This window comes from Dipodomys spectabilis, unplaced genomic scaffold, assembly GCF_019054845.1.
Source record: "Dipodomys spectabilis isolate Male_0828 unplaced genomic scaffold, ASM1905484v1 ptg000147l, whole genome shotgun sequence".
NCBI lineage: Eukaryota > Metazoa > Chordata > Mammalia > Rodentia > Heteromyidae > Dipodomys > Dipodomys spectabilis.
Window position 1 is genome coordinate 4,563,140 of NW_024870824.1, and position 15,321 is coordinate 4,578,460.

General features: G+C 36.1%; 1 protein-coding gene across 4 annotated transcripts in view; it reads right to left on the reverse strand.

Annotated features, from left to right (window-relative positions):
• Positions 1 to 15,321, reverse strand: part of Epb41l4a (erythrocyte membrane protein band 4.1 like 4A) — a 238,135-nt gene that overhangs the window by 109,829 nt on the left and 112,985 nt on the right. For all 4 annotated transcript variants that reach the window (XM_042692096.1, XM_042692095.1, XM_042692094.1 and 1 more), the window contains 2 exons: positions 14,229 to 14,280; positions 5,811 to 5,889 (listed from right to left, as the gene is read on the reverse strand). In XM_042692096.1, coding sequence (XP_042548030.1) covers positions 5,811 to 5,889; positions 14,229 to 14,280 — 131 coding nt within the window. The remainder of the gene's footprint in view (positions 1 to 5,810; positions 5,890 to 14,228; positions 14,281 to 15,321) is intronic.

Sequence of the window (15,321 nt, forward strand, 5' to 3'; positions counted from 1 at the left end):
AATATTACATATAAAATTTAAAAATCAAACACTTGTTTGTAGAATCTAAAACAAAAGTCTGTTATAATTGAATCTATTTGGAAATAGCATTATTTTCCTTTTTAGAAAGAGTTGTCTGATGAATGAAAGTCCAAGGAAATGACAATGGCATCACAGGTAGGGCTCTGGGAAGACAAGTGACTGGTCCTCTCTTCAGGATGGAAACCAGATCTCTCCTTGCTCATTACTGAGCTTCCTGTTACTGAGCACATGGAACTTGGTGTTCATACAGTGACCCAGTGAGTGAGTAGATGAGTGAATTCCGCTTAACATACAAATTCTAGGAAAGCAGGCTACAGGGCAGTAGTAGGATGTCAGTTAAGTAAACACTTATGCATGAAGAAAATTCACACGAATGGTTGATTTAAACCTGGAAGATCTACTTCAGGGCTCCAGGTTGATATTTTTCTAATTTTCAAATCAATCATTTGAAAAATATAAAATAACCATTATTATTTCCATCTGTCCTCCTCTGCCAATTTATTTATTTATTTTTATTGTGAAAATACTGTACAGAGGGGTTACAATTACATGAGCAAGATAATGAGTACATTTCTTATCAAGCATTGTAGCCTCCTCCTTTGTTTCCCCTTCCCATCCTTCCCCCGGCCGCCCCCCCCAATCCCACTCCCTCATCCCCCCCCCCCCCCCCCCCCCGCACCAAAGTTGTAAAGTTCGTTTTCGACATAACAACTTATACATCTCATTGTTGCAATGGGTCCACCTGTATCCCTATTTAAAAGATTTGTTTTTCCCCTTTCCCTCCACAAATTATACCGACATCAAATACAATAAAAGCAGGGGTTATATTATGGGGGAAAGACATAAAAAGCAACAAAGAAATAATCTTATAAATGTGTTAGAAACAATCACATGAAAGGAAAAAAAAACATTTGAATACATATCTTAGGGTTCATTTCCCTAACATCAACTTATCTGACCTTTTCTGCTTGACTCAGACATATACTAGATATTGCAAATAAGGGAAACCATGGGACCTATGTTTCTTTTAGCCTGGCTTGCTTCATTTAATATAATTTTTTCCACGCCTTTCCATTTTCTAACAAATGGGGCAATGTCATTCTTTCTGATGGAGGCATAGAATTCTATTGTGTATATATACCACATTTTCTTGATCCATTCATCTACTGAGGGGCATCTGAGTTGGTTCCATATCTTAGCTATAGTAAATAATGCTGCAATAAACATAGTAGTGCTGGTAGCTTTAGTGTGGTCTTGTTTGTGAACATTTGGGTAAATGCCCAAAAGTGGGATTGCTGGGTCATAGGGGAGCTCTATGTGGAGTCTTTGTAGGAACCTCCATATTGCTTTCCAAAGTGGTTGAACAAGTTTACACTCCCACCAACAATGAAGTAAGGTTCCCTTCTGTCCACATCCCCTCCAGCATCTGTTGTTATTAGAGTTCTTGATTTTAGCCATTCTAACTGGAATGAGGTGGTATCTCAATGTTGTTTTGATTTGCATTTCTTTTATTCCTCTGCCAATTTATTGAACACTTGTGTTGTCTTCATTCTAAGCACTTGGCATGTGTGATTTTACCTATTCTTATAGTCATCTTTCTGAAAAATACTGCAATTCCATTACATAAATAAGAAAAGTGAGACTTTAAAGGATTAAATAATCTTCTCCAGATCACATGACTTGTGAGTGATAGAATTAGTGACCTCAACCTGCCTGACCCCAAAGCCTTCATCTTAACCAATGTATGTGCTACATATATCCAATGTGCAGAGGATAAAGAGGTATAATAATAGACAATAATAAAACAATATCAAAACAAGTGAATTAGAACTGAAAGTAAGTTTGCCAGATTTCACAAGGACACAAATTAAAGGACTAATAAAACGAAGAGAGAGGAGATTTATTCTGCATTCAAGAAAACCTAGCAGGGATGATAGGAATCACAGGGATTTCTGTTGTTTTTTTAAAAAATGAACTTAATACTTTTTATTTTTATTATAAAGGTGACATATAGAGTGGTTACAGTTACATAAATCAGATAAACAGTACATTTCTTTTTGAACAATGTCACTCCTTCCCTAGCTCTTCTGAATATCTTACTGCTTTTCTAGGTAGGAAGGTTTCCAATCAAACAATGTGCAAGCAGAAGCTGGTTTACACTCAGAAATGTCCTACGAGAGTGGAGGTTAAAATATATGACCTTATAGTTCCCTAGCTCTGCTTCCTTCAGCAAACATTTCAGAGCAAACAGCAGGGATTCTGAGTTGAAATGATTCAATTAGCAAACATTTTTCATAATGTGAAGTTTTCTTTACCTGTGTATTCCACTTACACATAGTTTCTTAATTATGTACAGTTTTTTAAAAAGGAAACATTATAGGCATATAATAGAAACATGTAGAAAGTAGAGGTATGGCTCAAGTAGTAGAGTGCTAATCTTGTTGAAAAAGCTAATCAGGATATGAGTTCCCAAGTTCAAGTCCCAGTAACAGTGCACATGTGCGTGCCATGTGCACGCACATACACACACAATTAGGATCAAATCAAGAAAATGTGGTAGATATACACAATGGAATTTTACTCATCCATTAGAAAGAATAATATGTCATTTGCAGTGAAATGAATGGACCTAGAACCAATTAGGCTAAGTGAAGTGAGCCAAGCTCAGTAAGAGAAAAATGGCCCATGCTTTCTCACACATGTGGAAGCTAGATCTAAAATACAATGGACAAGATAACTTATACGGAGCTATAGGCATTTACACACAAACACACTGACTATAGGAGTATACACTCCGGGGAGGAACCCAAAGGTGTAACTTCTCTGAACATCTAAAGGGCTATTTACTTTAGGAAATGGAAACATATATTTTGTTGATTTAGGGTTTTGGGGGGAGGTGAGGTAAAAAGGGAACATAGGAATGCAGGAAAAACGTGAGCTAATGTTCTGATTGTAGATAATATACACTATTTAAAAAATGACCTATGCAGTTTGAGGGCAGGGACAGAAGGGACAAAATGGGGGAAAACAAAGGAAAGGAAAGGGTGACACTGTCTAAGAAACATTGCATTCATTATATAACTTGTGGAATTGTAATCCCTTTGTACAACTTCTTTTTTTTAATTGTGAGACTACCGTACAAGGGGAAGATGACGAGTACATTTCTTATCAAGCATTGTTGCCTCCTCATTGTTTCCCCTTCCCATCTCTTCCCATACTCCTCCCTTCCCCCCACCCAACCCTCCCCCCACCCCCAACCAAAGTTGTTAAGTTCGTTTTTTGACATAACGACTTGTACATCTCATTGTTGCAATGGGTCCACCTGTATTCCTAGTTAAACGATTTGTTTTTTTCCCTTCCCCTCCACAATTTATACCAACATCAAATACAGTGAAAGTATGGGTTATACTGTGGGGGAGGGACATACAAAGCAACATAGAAATCATCTTATAAATATGATAGAAACAATCGTATGAAAGGAAAAAAAAACAAACAAAAATTTGAATACTTATCTTGGGGTTCATTCCACTAACATCAACTTCTTAATTATAACAATACATACTGATATTAAAAATAGGACCTTATATGCGCATAAGAAGATTCACAGAAACATTATGTTACAGGAATCTCACCTGACTTGCAGGTTTGTTGCATGGAGTTTAAACCAAGCATGGTTGGAAAAAAAACCCCAATTACTAAAAATCAAAAAATTTCAAAAACAGAAACTTTTAATTCCTACACACATTACACAGCTAGAAGCTTTCTATAAATTCCACATTACCATTAACTCTACTTCAATCACTGTGTAATCTGCTGAATTTTCCTGTCCTTAAATTTGTGAATAAATGTTTCCCAAGAAACAAATGGTGCCTCCAAAGCAAGGGAAAGCAAGGTAAAAATGAATTAGCTTAACTAAAGTGATAAAAATGAAGATTTTTAGATGTGTTGAAAGACAGCCTGTCTTTAGCAGGAGCTCAATGGGAATCATACATGTGTAGTAAGTATTCAAAATAAAGAGACACCAGTGGCACATGCCTGTAATCCTAGCTACTCAGAAGGCTGCGATCTGAGGATCGCAGTTCAAAGCTAGCCAGGACAAGAAAGTCCATGAGACTCTTATCTCCAATAAACTAGTCAGAAAAAGTAAGAAGTGGTACCATGGCTCAAGTGGTAGAGCGCTAGCCTTGAACACAAAGAGGCTCAGGAATTTGAGCACAAAGATGCTCAGGAACAGTGCTCAGGCCCTGAGTTTAAAGCCCCAGGACCAGCAAGAAAAAAAAAAAAAAAAAAAAAAAGTACAGAGCATGAAATAGGATAGCTTTGGAAGTGGCGGTGTGGCTCAAGTGGTAGCGCACTCACCTTGAGCTGCAGAACTGAGGGATAGCGTCAAAGTTCAAGCCCCACAACCAAATAAAAGAAATAGGGTAGCTTTCGGTGAACTGTATTAGAATATTTTTTGTGGCACTAATGTAGCCTACCCCATGTTTTTCAAGTTATAAATGTTCAAACCTAGTAAAGATAAACTGAGTGATTTTAAAATACTGAATTCTGTGTATCCTGACACTTTACAGTTTTTCCTCAAGAGCACCCTCCTTGGAACTATATATACACAGATACCAAAAATCTGCTTTAATATTTTTAAAAAAGGTAACAATCCAGAGAGCCATCTACAAAGGCATGGTTAAAAAAAAAAGGCATGAAACATCATGCAGAAGGAAAAAAATAATTTAGATGGTAAAAGCACATTTAACTTACTTAAGTTCAACTATATGTTTAGGGCAAAAGCAGAATAAATTATAAGTCATAGCCACTATTTGTAAGCCAAATATATCACCTGGTTCTTCTCTGTTCTAATACTTGAAAAACTGACTACCTTAAACATATTGTAGAGATTTACATTATGTTCAAAATCATGAATTGTACAGATGAACCATTAGGAGATTCTAAAGAGAAATTTCTATTCATTATAAATACATTATGAACAGTGGTAAAGTATATAGTATAAGCCATTAGTCTCTTTCCTCCCTTCTTAACTTTAATGCAAATATTTTTTTAATCTAACCCCATTTAAAATGTAATTCTATTGTACTGTCAAGACAAAGATGAGATGCAATAGTAAATATTAATATTCATGAAGCAGTTTCTTTGCACCAAACCCTGCTATAAAAACTTCAAGTACATTATTCTATGTAAGGCTTACAAAAGACTTGTGGGACAGATACATCTCCAATTTTAGACTTCAAGACACGAATCACAAAAAGATTACTGACAACCTCAACATGATGGGATTTTGCTGCATTTTAGTAAACTGTTATTCCTTTACAATCCTTTAATCTTAAGAAAGTATTTTTACACCATTTTCACTTTTTCCTCCCAAGAGGCTCTAGTTGTAAACATCACGACTCTCCAAACATCTTCTCCCAGAGAGGTGTGCTCCAGGAAAGTCTGAGTGGAATCTCTCTTTTTCAGATGCACAATAATAATGTAACAGTGAACATCTACACAGGAAAATGAGGCTTAACATGGCATTTGGAAAAGGCCCAGTGAGCCCACCTATCATTCACCCCTCCCCATGCAGTCCAAAATGAAGACAAAAGGAAGTCTGAAAGATTGAAAGAGGGACTAGAGACTACCATAGGCTGCCTTTAATCCTCTACGAGATCAATAGCAAAGTACAGGTAAATGCACAACAAATTTTGACTCCAGTTTTTAATTCATTTACAATAAGTTCTAAGTTCTTCTATATATACCATTCAAGTATTTGTTCAAAAACTAAGTTATTACCATACCTGGTTATTTCTTCTTTCAGTTTACATGGATCATCAGCATAGAATTTGATACCAAAATACAAAGTATATGGAGGCCCAGCTAAAATAAGAAATAGAAGTTAATTACAATTCACAATATGGTCAAAATAGTGTCTTAACATTATATAACTATTAAGATTTGCACTATGGAAAGGGTGGGGGAAAGAGTGGGGGAAAAGAATGGGGGGAAAGGGGTGGATGAGAATGTTAAAAGAAGCAGCTCTGATCAAGAGACGTTATATTCATAAATTTCTTTGTTGAATGGTAATGCCTCTGTACAACTAAAGAAAAAAATTTAAATGTTGGGAAAAAAGAATTGCACTAAGAATTTCTAAAGACAAGCAGACATAGTGACAAAATCAGCATCTATGAACAGACAATACAGGGACAAGACAGAATGATGCTGGCTCTTGTATCTGATTGATGAGACCACACAATTTTTTGTTTACTTCCCACTAATTGCAATTTAGTGAGAGATGTTTTTTTCCATAATGAAGAAGAGTAGTGACAAACTAAGTATACTATTTTTTAAAACCATTTGCCTATAATTTCAATTAAGAAAATTTTTCTAAAAAAACATTTTATTAGTATCTTATAGTTGTATAAGGGGGGGTCATTGTAATATTTTATACATGTAAAGTTTTTTCATTCTTAAAAAACTTCTTTGTAAAACTCTGGAAACAAATATTTATCGTCAAGTGGATCATCAACCTGATGGTGGATAAGTCAACTAAGTCATAAGTCATCATAGGCCGGAGGAATGATAACATGCAAGTATTTAACCACACAGAGGGACAGCTGTTTGGTCTATGTTCTCAAGTGCAGAAATAGAATTTATTTTGTGAAAAAGGATAATATTAATATATGTTGTTGTTTTTCCTGAAGGAATACACAGCAATTATAAGTAAGGGCTAACTTTGAGCACAGTGATTAATAAACTTTCTTTTTTTTAAACTGATTAGTTAGAACTTACAATGGATACCCTTTCTCTGTGTGTGTGTGTGTGTGTGTGTGTACACAGGGGTACAAGTTCTGGGGCTTGAATTTAGTTGCTCATATTGTTGCTTGACTTTCTTCTTTTTTAATATTTTTTTAATTGTAAAACTAGTGTACACAGGGGTTAGTTACATGAGTAAGATAATGAGTACATTTACTATCAAGCATTGTTACCTCCTCCTTTGTTTTTCCCCCACCATCCCTTCTCTCCCCACCTCCCCAGCTCTTCCCTCCCTCCCCCCCACAAGCTGTAAAGTTCATTTTCAATATAGTGTCTCGTATATCTCATGGTTACAATGGGTCAACCTGGATCCCTATTTAAGCATTTTGTTTTTCCCTTCCCCTCCCCAAATTAGAAAAGTGTATATACAAGATGCAGGGCACCAGAATCAAAAACAGTGAAAACAGGGGTTATACCATGAGGGAAGAACATACCAAAGAAACAAAAAAAAAAAAATCACATAGTACATTATAAGTACATTAAAAACAATACAAGAAAGAAAAAAAACACTTATGTCCCTGTCTTGGGGTTCATTTCAGTTAACATCATCTTATATGGTCATATGTACATAGCTTTTGACCTTTTGTGCTTGTCCTAGACTTATACAAGTTATTGCAAATATGGGAAACCATGGGACCTATGTTTCTTGGGGCCTGGCTTACTTCACTTAATATAATTTTTTTCTAAGTCTTTCCATTTCCTAAAAAATGGGGCAATGTCATTCTTTCTGATGGAGGCATAGAATTCATATATACATATATATGTATGTGTATGTGTATGTATGTATGTGTATATGTGTGTGTGTGTGTGTGTGTATATATATATACACCTGTTGCTTGACTTTCTTGCTCACAGCTGATGCTCTACCACTTGAGCCATACATCCAGTCAATCATTTCCTAGTAAATTGGAGATGAAGTCTCTTAGATTTTTCAGCTGTAAGTAGCCTTACACCTCAATCTATGATCTCAGCCTCCCAAAATAAGTAGGGTTACAGACATGAGCACCAGTGCCAAGTTCATAGATATCTTTTTTAAGAGAAAAAAATCATCAGTGAAGCTATGTGATAGGATTAAACAATAATTCCTTCATTTTGAAACTTTTCTACATTAAAAATATATTCTTGTAACAGAATAGGAAATTTTTAATTAAGTTTTTATTGTGAAAATACTATACAGAGGGGTTACAGTTACATGAACAAGATAATGAGTACATTTCTTATCCAGCATTTTTGTCTCCTCCTTTGTTTTTCCCCTACCATCCCGTCCCTCCCACCTCCTCAACTACACCAACCCCCGCCACCCTTCCCCCTCCTAAATTGTAAAGTTCATTTTTCGACATAGTATCTTAATATCTCATTGTTGCAATGGGTCAATCTGTATCCTTATTTAAACATTTTGTTTTTTCCCTTCCCCTCCCCAAATTATACCACCATCAAATACAGTGAAAACAGGGGTTATACCATGGGGGAGGGACATACAAAGCAACAAAAAAAAAATCACATGGTACATTATAAATACGTTAGAAACAATAGCAAGGAAGAAAAAAACAGTTGTGTCCTTATCTTGAGGTTCATTTTGCTTAACATCATCTAATCTGACCTTTTCTGCTTGCCCCAGACATATACTAGTTATTGCAAATAAGGGAAACCATGGGACCTATGTTTCTTTGGGCCTGGCTAATTTCACTTAATATAATTTTCTTCAAGTCTTTCCATTTTCTCACAAATGGGAGTAATGTTAGTCTTTCTGCTGGAGGCATAGAATTCCATTGTGTATATAGACCACATTTTCTTGATCCCTTCATCTATTGAGGGGCATCTGGGTTGGTTCCATATCTTAGCTATGGTAAATAATGCTGCAATAAACATAGTTGTGCTGGCAGCTTTAGTATGGTCCTATTTGTGATCATTTGGGTAAATGCCCAAAAGTGGGATTGCTGCATCATAGGGAACCTCCATACTGCTTTCCAAAGTGGTTGAACAAGTTTACACTCCCACCAACAATGCAGTAGGGTTCCCTTTTGGCCACATGCCCTCCAGCATCTGTTTTTATTAGAGTTCTTATTCTAGCCATTCTAACTGGGTTGAGGTGAAATCTCAATGTTGTTTTGATTTGCATTTCTTTTATGGCTAGAGAGGTTGAGCATTTCTTCATGTGTCTATAGGCCATTCTTCAGAATAGCAATTTTTTTCATCTCATTAGTCTTTCATAAACAGAAGAACTAAGTCCATAAATAACAAAAACAAAATTAAAACTTCGTAAATAAAGCCTGGAATTATACATATGTGGGTAAACATAAAATAAAGTATTAAATACAATGTTCAGGACAACAGTTCCTTGATGGCAACTAATTTCCTTTACACTTTTACTAAAAACATTTTATTTCTGAGAACATGAATGTGACCTGCGCAATTTTTAGAACTGTACTTCCAAGTTAGCAATAACTATATCTAACATAATCTGTTTGAAAGGGAGCTTTTTTAACAACACACCGATAGGCAGTCACAATTTAGTTCTGAGGGTTTTCATTTCTCAGCCAAAGTTTTCCCTATTAATAATGTTTATAAGGTTAAGAATGCAGCCGGACGCCAGTGGCTCACACCTATAATCCAAGCGAAAAAGGAGGGTAAGATGTGAGGATTTTGGTTCAAAGATAGCCCAAGCAGGAAAGTCTGTGAGACTCTTATCTCCAATTAACCACCAAAAGGCCAGAAGTATAGCTGTAGCTCAACTGGTAGAATGCTAGCCTTGAGCAAAAAAGCTCAAGGACAGTGCCCAAGCCCTGAGTTCAAGCCCCAGAACCAGGACCAGCACACAAACAAAAAGAATGCATTTTAGGGTAAGTATCTTATGCTTGGTAACTCATAAAGTATCTCTGATATAGTCTTATTTCTAAGAAATAAAAGACACAAATTTAGAGGAACAGAAACTAGAACAAGTAATGTATTTATAATAAACTAATTTTATTTATTATTATTATTATTATTACATACACATGCTTATGTTGACAATCTCCCCAAGTCATGTTCCCAGCACACATTGAGTGCCAGCCCTTCTCTTTAATTGATGCCTTCTTGAGTAAGGAACTTCTTATGCAAGTGCAATTTGAAACAAAATATTAAACACCTTGCTCTAATTTTTTATCCTGGGAGTTGCTGCCATTGGTTTGATCTTTATATTTATTTTACCACTGTGTGAATATTTCTGATAAATATACCTCTATCCCAGAACATAGATGTCAAGGAGGATAGACTATTAAATATTTAGAAGATGCAGGAAGTCCATGCTGGGCTGATCCCGTCAAGTCAATCAAGCTCTGTGATCCAGAGCAGATGGAGCCTCTTGTGCCTGCAGGCAGCAGGGGTTGGCACTTAGGGGGCGGGGACATGCACAGATGCTGCAGAAACACTGCACAAAGGCAAGAGGTCTCCTAGCCTCCAGAGCTGCTTTTATTCTCTGCAACATGGCAGATTACAGCCTATTCACCAAACACCATTTCAAATGGGCTCAGTGATGAGCAGGTAAGCAGAAGTTTGAAAAAAATACAAAATGAAAAATATTCAGTGTGGGTTTAATTTTTTTAATAACTTTCAACTCAACTGAACCATTTACCACTCACATACCAAGTGGCTTGTGTATATATAAACTACCGTTGTCATCTGATAGCATTCAATAATGAGTGAAAGTGTTTCATAAACATTTGATTTTGAAAGACAACCTGGTTAACAGCGAAGCTCCAAGAAATTAAGAAACTTGTTTAAAATTTCAGAAGTGAAGTTAGGCCCAAAGAGACAAAGGACCATGTTTTCCCTTATATGTGGAACTAGATTTAGCTTACAAACTCATAAGTAAATATGCTGGGTGGTATGTAAATATATATAAATGGTTTAACTGATTCAAAGGAGATCTCGAATAGTGTAATACCTTAGAAAGCCAAAATCAAAGTTCAGCAAAATAAAACGTCAGGAAGTAGGAACTCAAAGGAGTTGGTATGGGGTCAAGAAAAAAGAGGTTGATGAATGAAGAGGAGAAGAGCAGGAGAATGCAATCAAGAAAACAATGTATATCTCACAAAATTAAGAAGAACAAGGAAAGGAGTAGAAAGGGGAGGGATGGTTGAGAATGCTGAAAGACATTGATCAAGATACATTGTATTTGTATTAACTAGTATGTGTCTAGGACAAGCAGAAAAGGTCAAAAGCTACACACATATGACCATATAAGATGATGCTAAGCAAAATGAACCCCAAGACAGAGACACAAGTGGTTTTTTTCTTTCTTGCTATTGTTTTTAATATACTTATAACGTACTATGTGATTTTTTTTTTGTTTCTTTGGTATGTTCCTCCCCCACCATATAATCCCTGTTTACACTGTATTTAATTCGGGTGCCCTGCATCTTGTATATACACTTTTCTAATTTGAGGAGGGGAAGGGAAAAAAAAAATGCTCAAATAGGGATACAGGTTGACCCATTGTAACAATAAGACACTGTGTTGAATACGAACTTTACAACTTGTGGGGGAGGGAGGGGAGGAGGGGTTGAGGAGGTGAGGAGGGAACGGATGGTGGGGGAAAAACAGAGGAGGTAACAATGCTTGATAGGAAATGTACTCATTATCTTACTCATGTAACTGTAACCCCTCTATACACTATTTTTTACAATAAAAAACATATTTTTTAAAAAGATATATTGTATTTATAAACTGCTTTGTTAAATGTCAACTCCTTTGTACAACTACTTAAAGGTAATAATACTAAAAAAAAATAAGCGGAGTGCCAATGGTTCATGTTACTGGAATCTGAGGACTGAAATTCAAAGCCAGCCCAGACAGAAAAGTCTGTGAGGCTCTTATCTCGAAGAACCACCAAAAGGGCAGAAGTAGAGATATGGTTCAAGTGGTAGAGTTCTAGCCTTGAGCAAAAGGAGGTCAGGGACAGCATGGAGGTCCAGAGTTCAAGCGCCAGGACCAGCAAAAACAAACAAACAAACTATAAACTAACAAAAAAAGAAGCTAGACATTTCCGTCCTAGTATATTGGGCCCCTTAGGGAAAACAAGAGAAAGTACAGAGTGAGCAAACACATCATCTGTGCCATTCTGCTAGAGCAATCAGAGCCTAGAAAAATGATTAGGGGCAAGAATATATCGGGCCAGATACTTTTGGCTTCCTAGTTTAAGACTATAAAAACCAGTTGCTGATTAAGCAAATTATTAAATTATTATTAAGTCAATGTCTTTCTACAGAATCAACATTAAAGAAAAAAAACGCAAAATAAAGCTAATATAGTTTTATCTTAACAAAAAGTCAGAAACTGGGAGTGGCCTATATCTGACTTTTATGAAGATTAATTTCCAGTCTTTAAATGATAATAATGAACTTCTATTTCATTTAAGGATAAATACATCAAGACTTGGCTACAGCAATGTTCTGTTGTTCTTACAGATATTGCTCCTGCCAACTCTACTGTAGATCCATGTTTCTTCACTATTCATCAGATTATTTTTATTGTCAAAGTGATGTACAGAGGGGTTCAGACTTTTAAGAGATGGAATACACACATTCTTGCATGATTCTGTTTCTTTAATTGTGATAGTGTTGTTTGTGTTCTGGTACTAAGGCTTGAACTCAGACTCCAAAGCTCTTGTTTGCTTTTTTGTTCATACCTGGTACTCTCACTTGAGCAACATTTGCACTTCTAACTTCTTGCTGAATAATTCTCATGGACTTTGCTGCGTGTGCTGGCTTTGAACCATGATCCACAGATTTCAATCCCCTGAATAGCTAGAATTATAGCAATGTGGACCACCAGCGCCCAGCCAATTGTGATAGTGTTTTATTCCTATTATACATCAAATATTTAACAATATCATATTTTGGGGGGGGAAGCCCTTTAGAGTACGATTTGAATATTTTACAGTAGGTAGACTTGAAGTGTGTGCAGGTAGGTTTTTAATAATGCATCTTAAAATAATTTACTTTATACTTTAATAGAAAGCTCTACTTTTTTCTTATAGGAGAAACCTAAGTATAATTTAAAATAAGCATTCCTGAGATTTTTTTAACTTTCCATCTGGTATTTTTTAAACTGGTTTAAAGGGGTTGTAACTATAATTTGCAAACTCCAGTGGTTTATACCACAGAGGTGGAAGAAATGAAAGATGAATGGGATGGTGATGTTTGAGAAGCACAGCTTGTTTCTGATGGGTTTGCAAGTCCTGGCTTCCCACTCCCTTCTGAAGCATGGCTGCAGTGCTAAGCTTCACACAACCAGTGTTACCAACTCAGGCACTCAAAAATGCTGACTCCACTCAGGGCCTCTGGGTTCTGATTAACATTAATGCACACATCTAAACACAATGGCTTCGTGAAACAGAGTTTCAGTTTGGGACAATGAAAAACTTAGTATATGGATGAGGTGATGGTTGCACAATAATGTGAATGTCAATTTACACAAGGATGGTTAAAATGGTCAGTTTTACATGATGTATATTTTATCATAATTAAAAGAAACTACTTTTAAAGTACTATTCTTTTATATACTTAAGAAATGTGTTTGTATGGTTGTGTGTATATGTGCATATCATAAATTTAAAAACTCTGAAATTAAGATTTAAGGAATACATAATTAATTATATTGAGTAAATTCATACTGATAAGCACTAGCTAAAGCCTGACAATGGATGCTTGTGCACTCTTGCATTCTCTCTCTTCCCCTCTCCACTCCTCCCATAATAGTAATTTTTTAAATTACAAGGGCACCCCTTAATAACTTCACAAACTGAAACTGAGTGGCATGAATAACAAAACCACTCTATAACCCAAGACATTTTTTTCAAAGCTGAGAACTCATCTTCTTTATTTAAAAAATCTATGCTTCTCTGCTTTTTCTGTTTGAAGGCTAAATGTTAAAGACATGAGTAGAGAAAAATCAAGGGAAGATGTAATCACTAAAATAAGTTGAATATAATATTAAGATCTGCTCAAAGCTGGACATGGCAGCCTATGCCTAAGCCTACCTTCTTGGAAGGTGGAAATCAGAGGATCATGAGGTCAAGGTGAGCCCAGGCAAAGTTAGTGAGACTTTCTCTCAAAGACAAATAAAAACAAAAGGCTGAGGCATAGTTCAGGGCCTAGCATATGCAAAGTCCTGAGAAGTCCTGAGTTCTATCCCCAATAGATAAAGAAACATTTAATAAATCTACTGAGCGTGTGATTAAAGTAAAACTGACTCAGAATTTGGAGCAGGCTGGCAATGCATACAACACCCATTCTCATGTGTTAGCACTCCAGTACTGGTTCTTCCTCTCTAATATGAAAGTTTGTTTCTGCACCCAACTACACATGGGTATTTTATCACTTTCAAGCCACCCTTTAACAAAATTAAAATTAAATACCTACTGTTGATCAGTTCCTTGTGTTCAGCAAGCGTTTTTGCAGGATCCAGCCAATACTAAATGAGGGGGGGGAAAAGAGGTAATTATACAAACTAGTTGCTTGTCATTGACCTTTACCAAAAGAATATTTGCAAAATAATATTTAAGTGACATTTAAGTACTTACTAAGTAAAAGACTTTATTTACCATATGTATTTACAAAAACATACAGATGATTATTATTGAAGTATGAAGGTCATTCTTGATCATTGCCTTTAGCTAGTCTAAGATATTGGTTTATTAACTCAAACTGATCTTCAGTGAATATAATTTCAAGTATGAATGAGAGAATTCTAGACTCTGGGGAGAAATTTTCTTTTGTGTCACTTTTGTGACATAAAAATCAATAAAAGAAAGAGAAGATACAAGTCTTCAGATTCATCTCTTCCACTGTAAGAGAAACAGGAAGAAGCCACAGAAGCACAGAGAAAGTACCAAGAGTGAAAGTACACAGTGAAAGGCTCTGAGGGGGTGCTCTAGAGGACCTGAGGTGTCCAGAGACAAAAATCCTCTTCACTGCTTTCCTAAATAAATATGGGAAACCCCAAGAAACAAGCTACCCAGTTTCCACATTCTCATGTTCCTGTGTAAAGAGTGATTCTCACAGCAGGGAAAACAGAGGAGTGGCCTCCCCCAAGCCACCTCAATCCCACAATTCTCACATTAGCCCATTGAAATCATTCTCACACAGTCTGACAGTCCTAGTCAGGAATAAGTACTGCAAAAGAAGTCCTAAAGAACTTGCCTTCCTGGTTCTCCCTTCCTTTCTTCTGAATTAAGGGCAGAAATTATTGTTCTGTCGGGTCAAAGCAGCAGTACTTATAAATAGTTCTAATACTTTATTCAATCCCTTTACCTTTTATTCCTAATAACACAAAACAAAAATTCATACTAAGTGTACATCCTAACTCATTTTAACTACAGCCCTACACTTTCTTTGTATATGTAACTGTAACTATCTATCACTCAAATGGCTATTGCAATCTTCCAATGCTGACAAATTGAAGTAAACATTCTATACAAATGTATCCATTTGAACACAATGTTCACTGTACTGG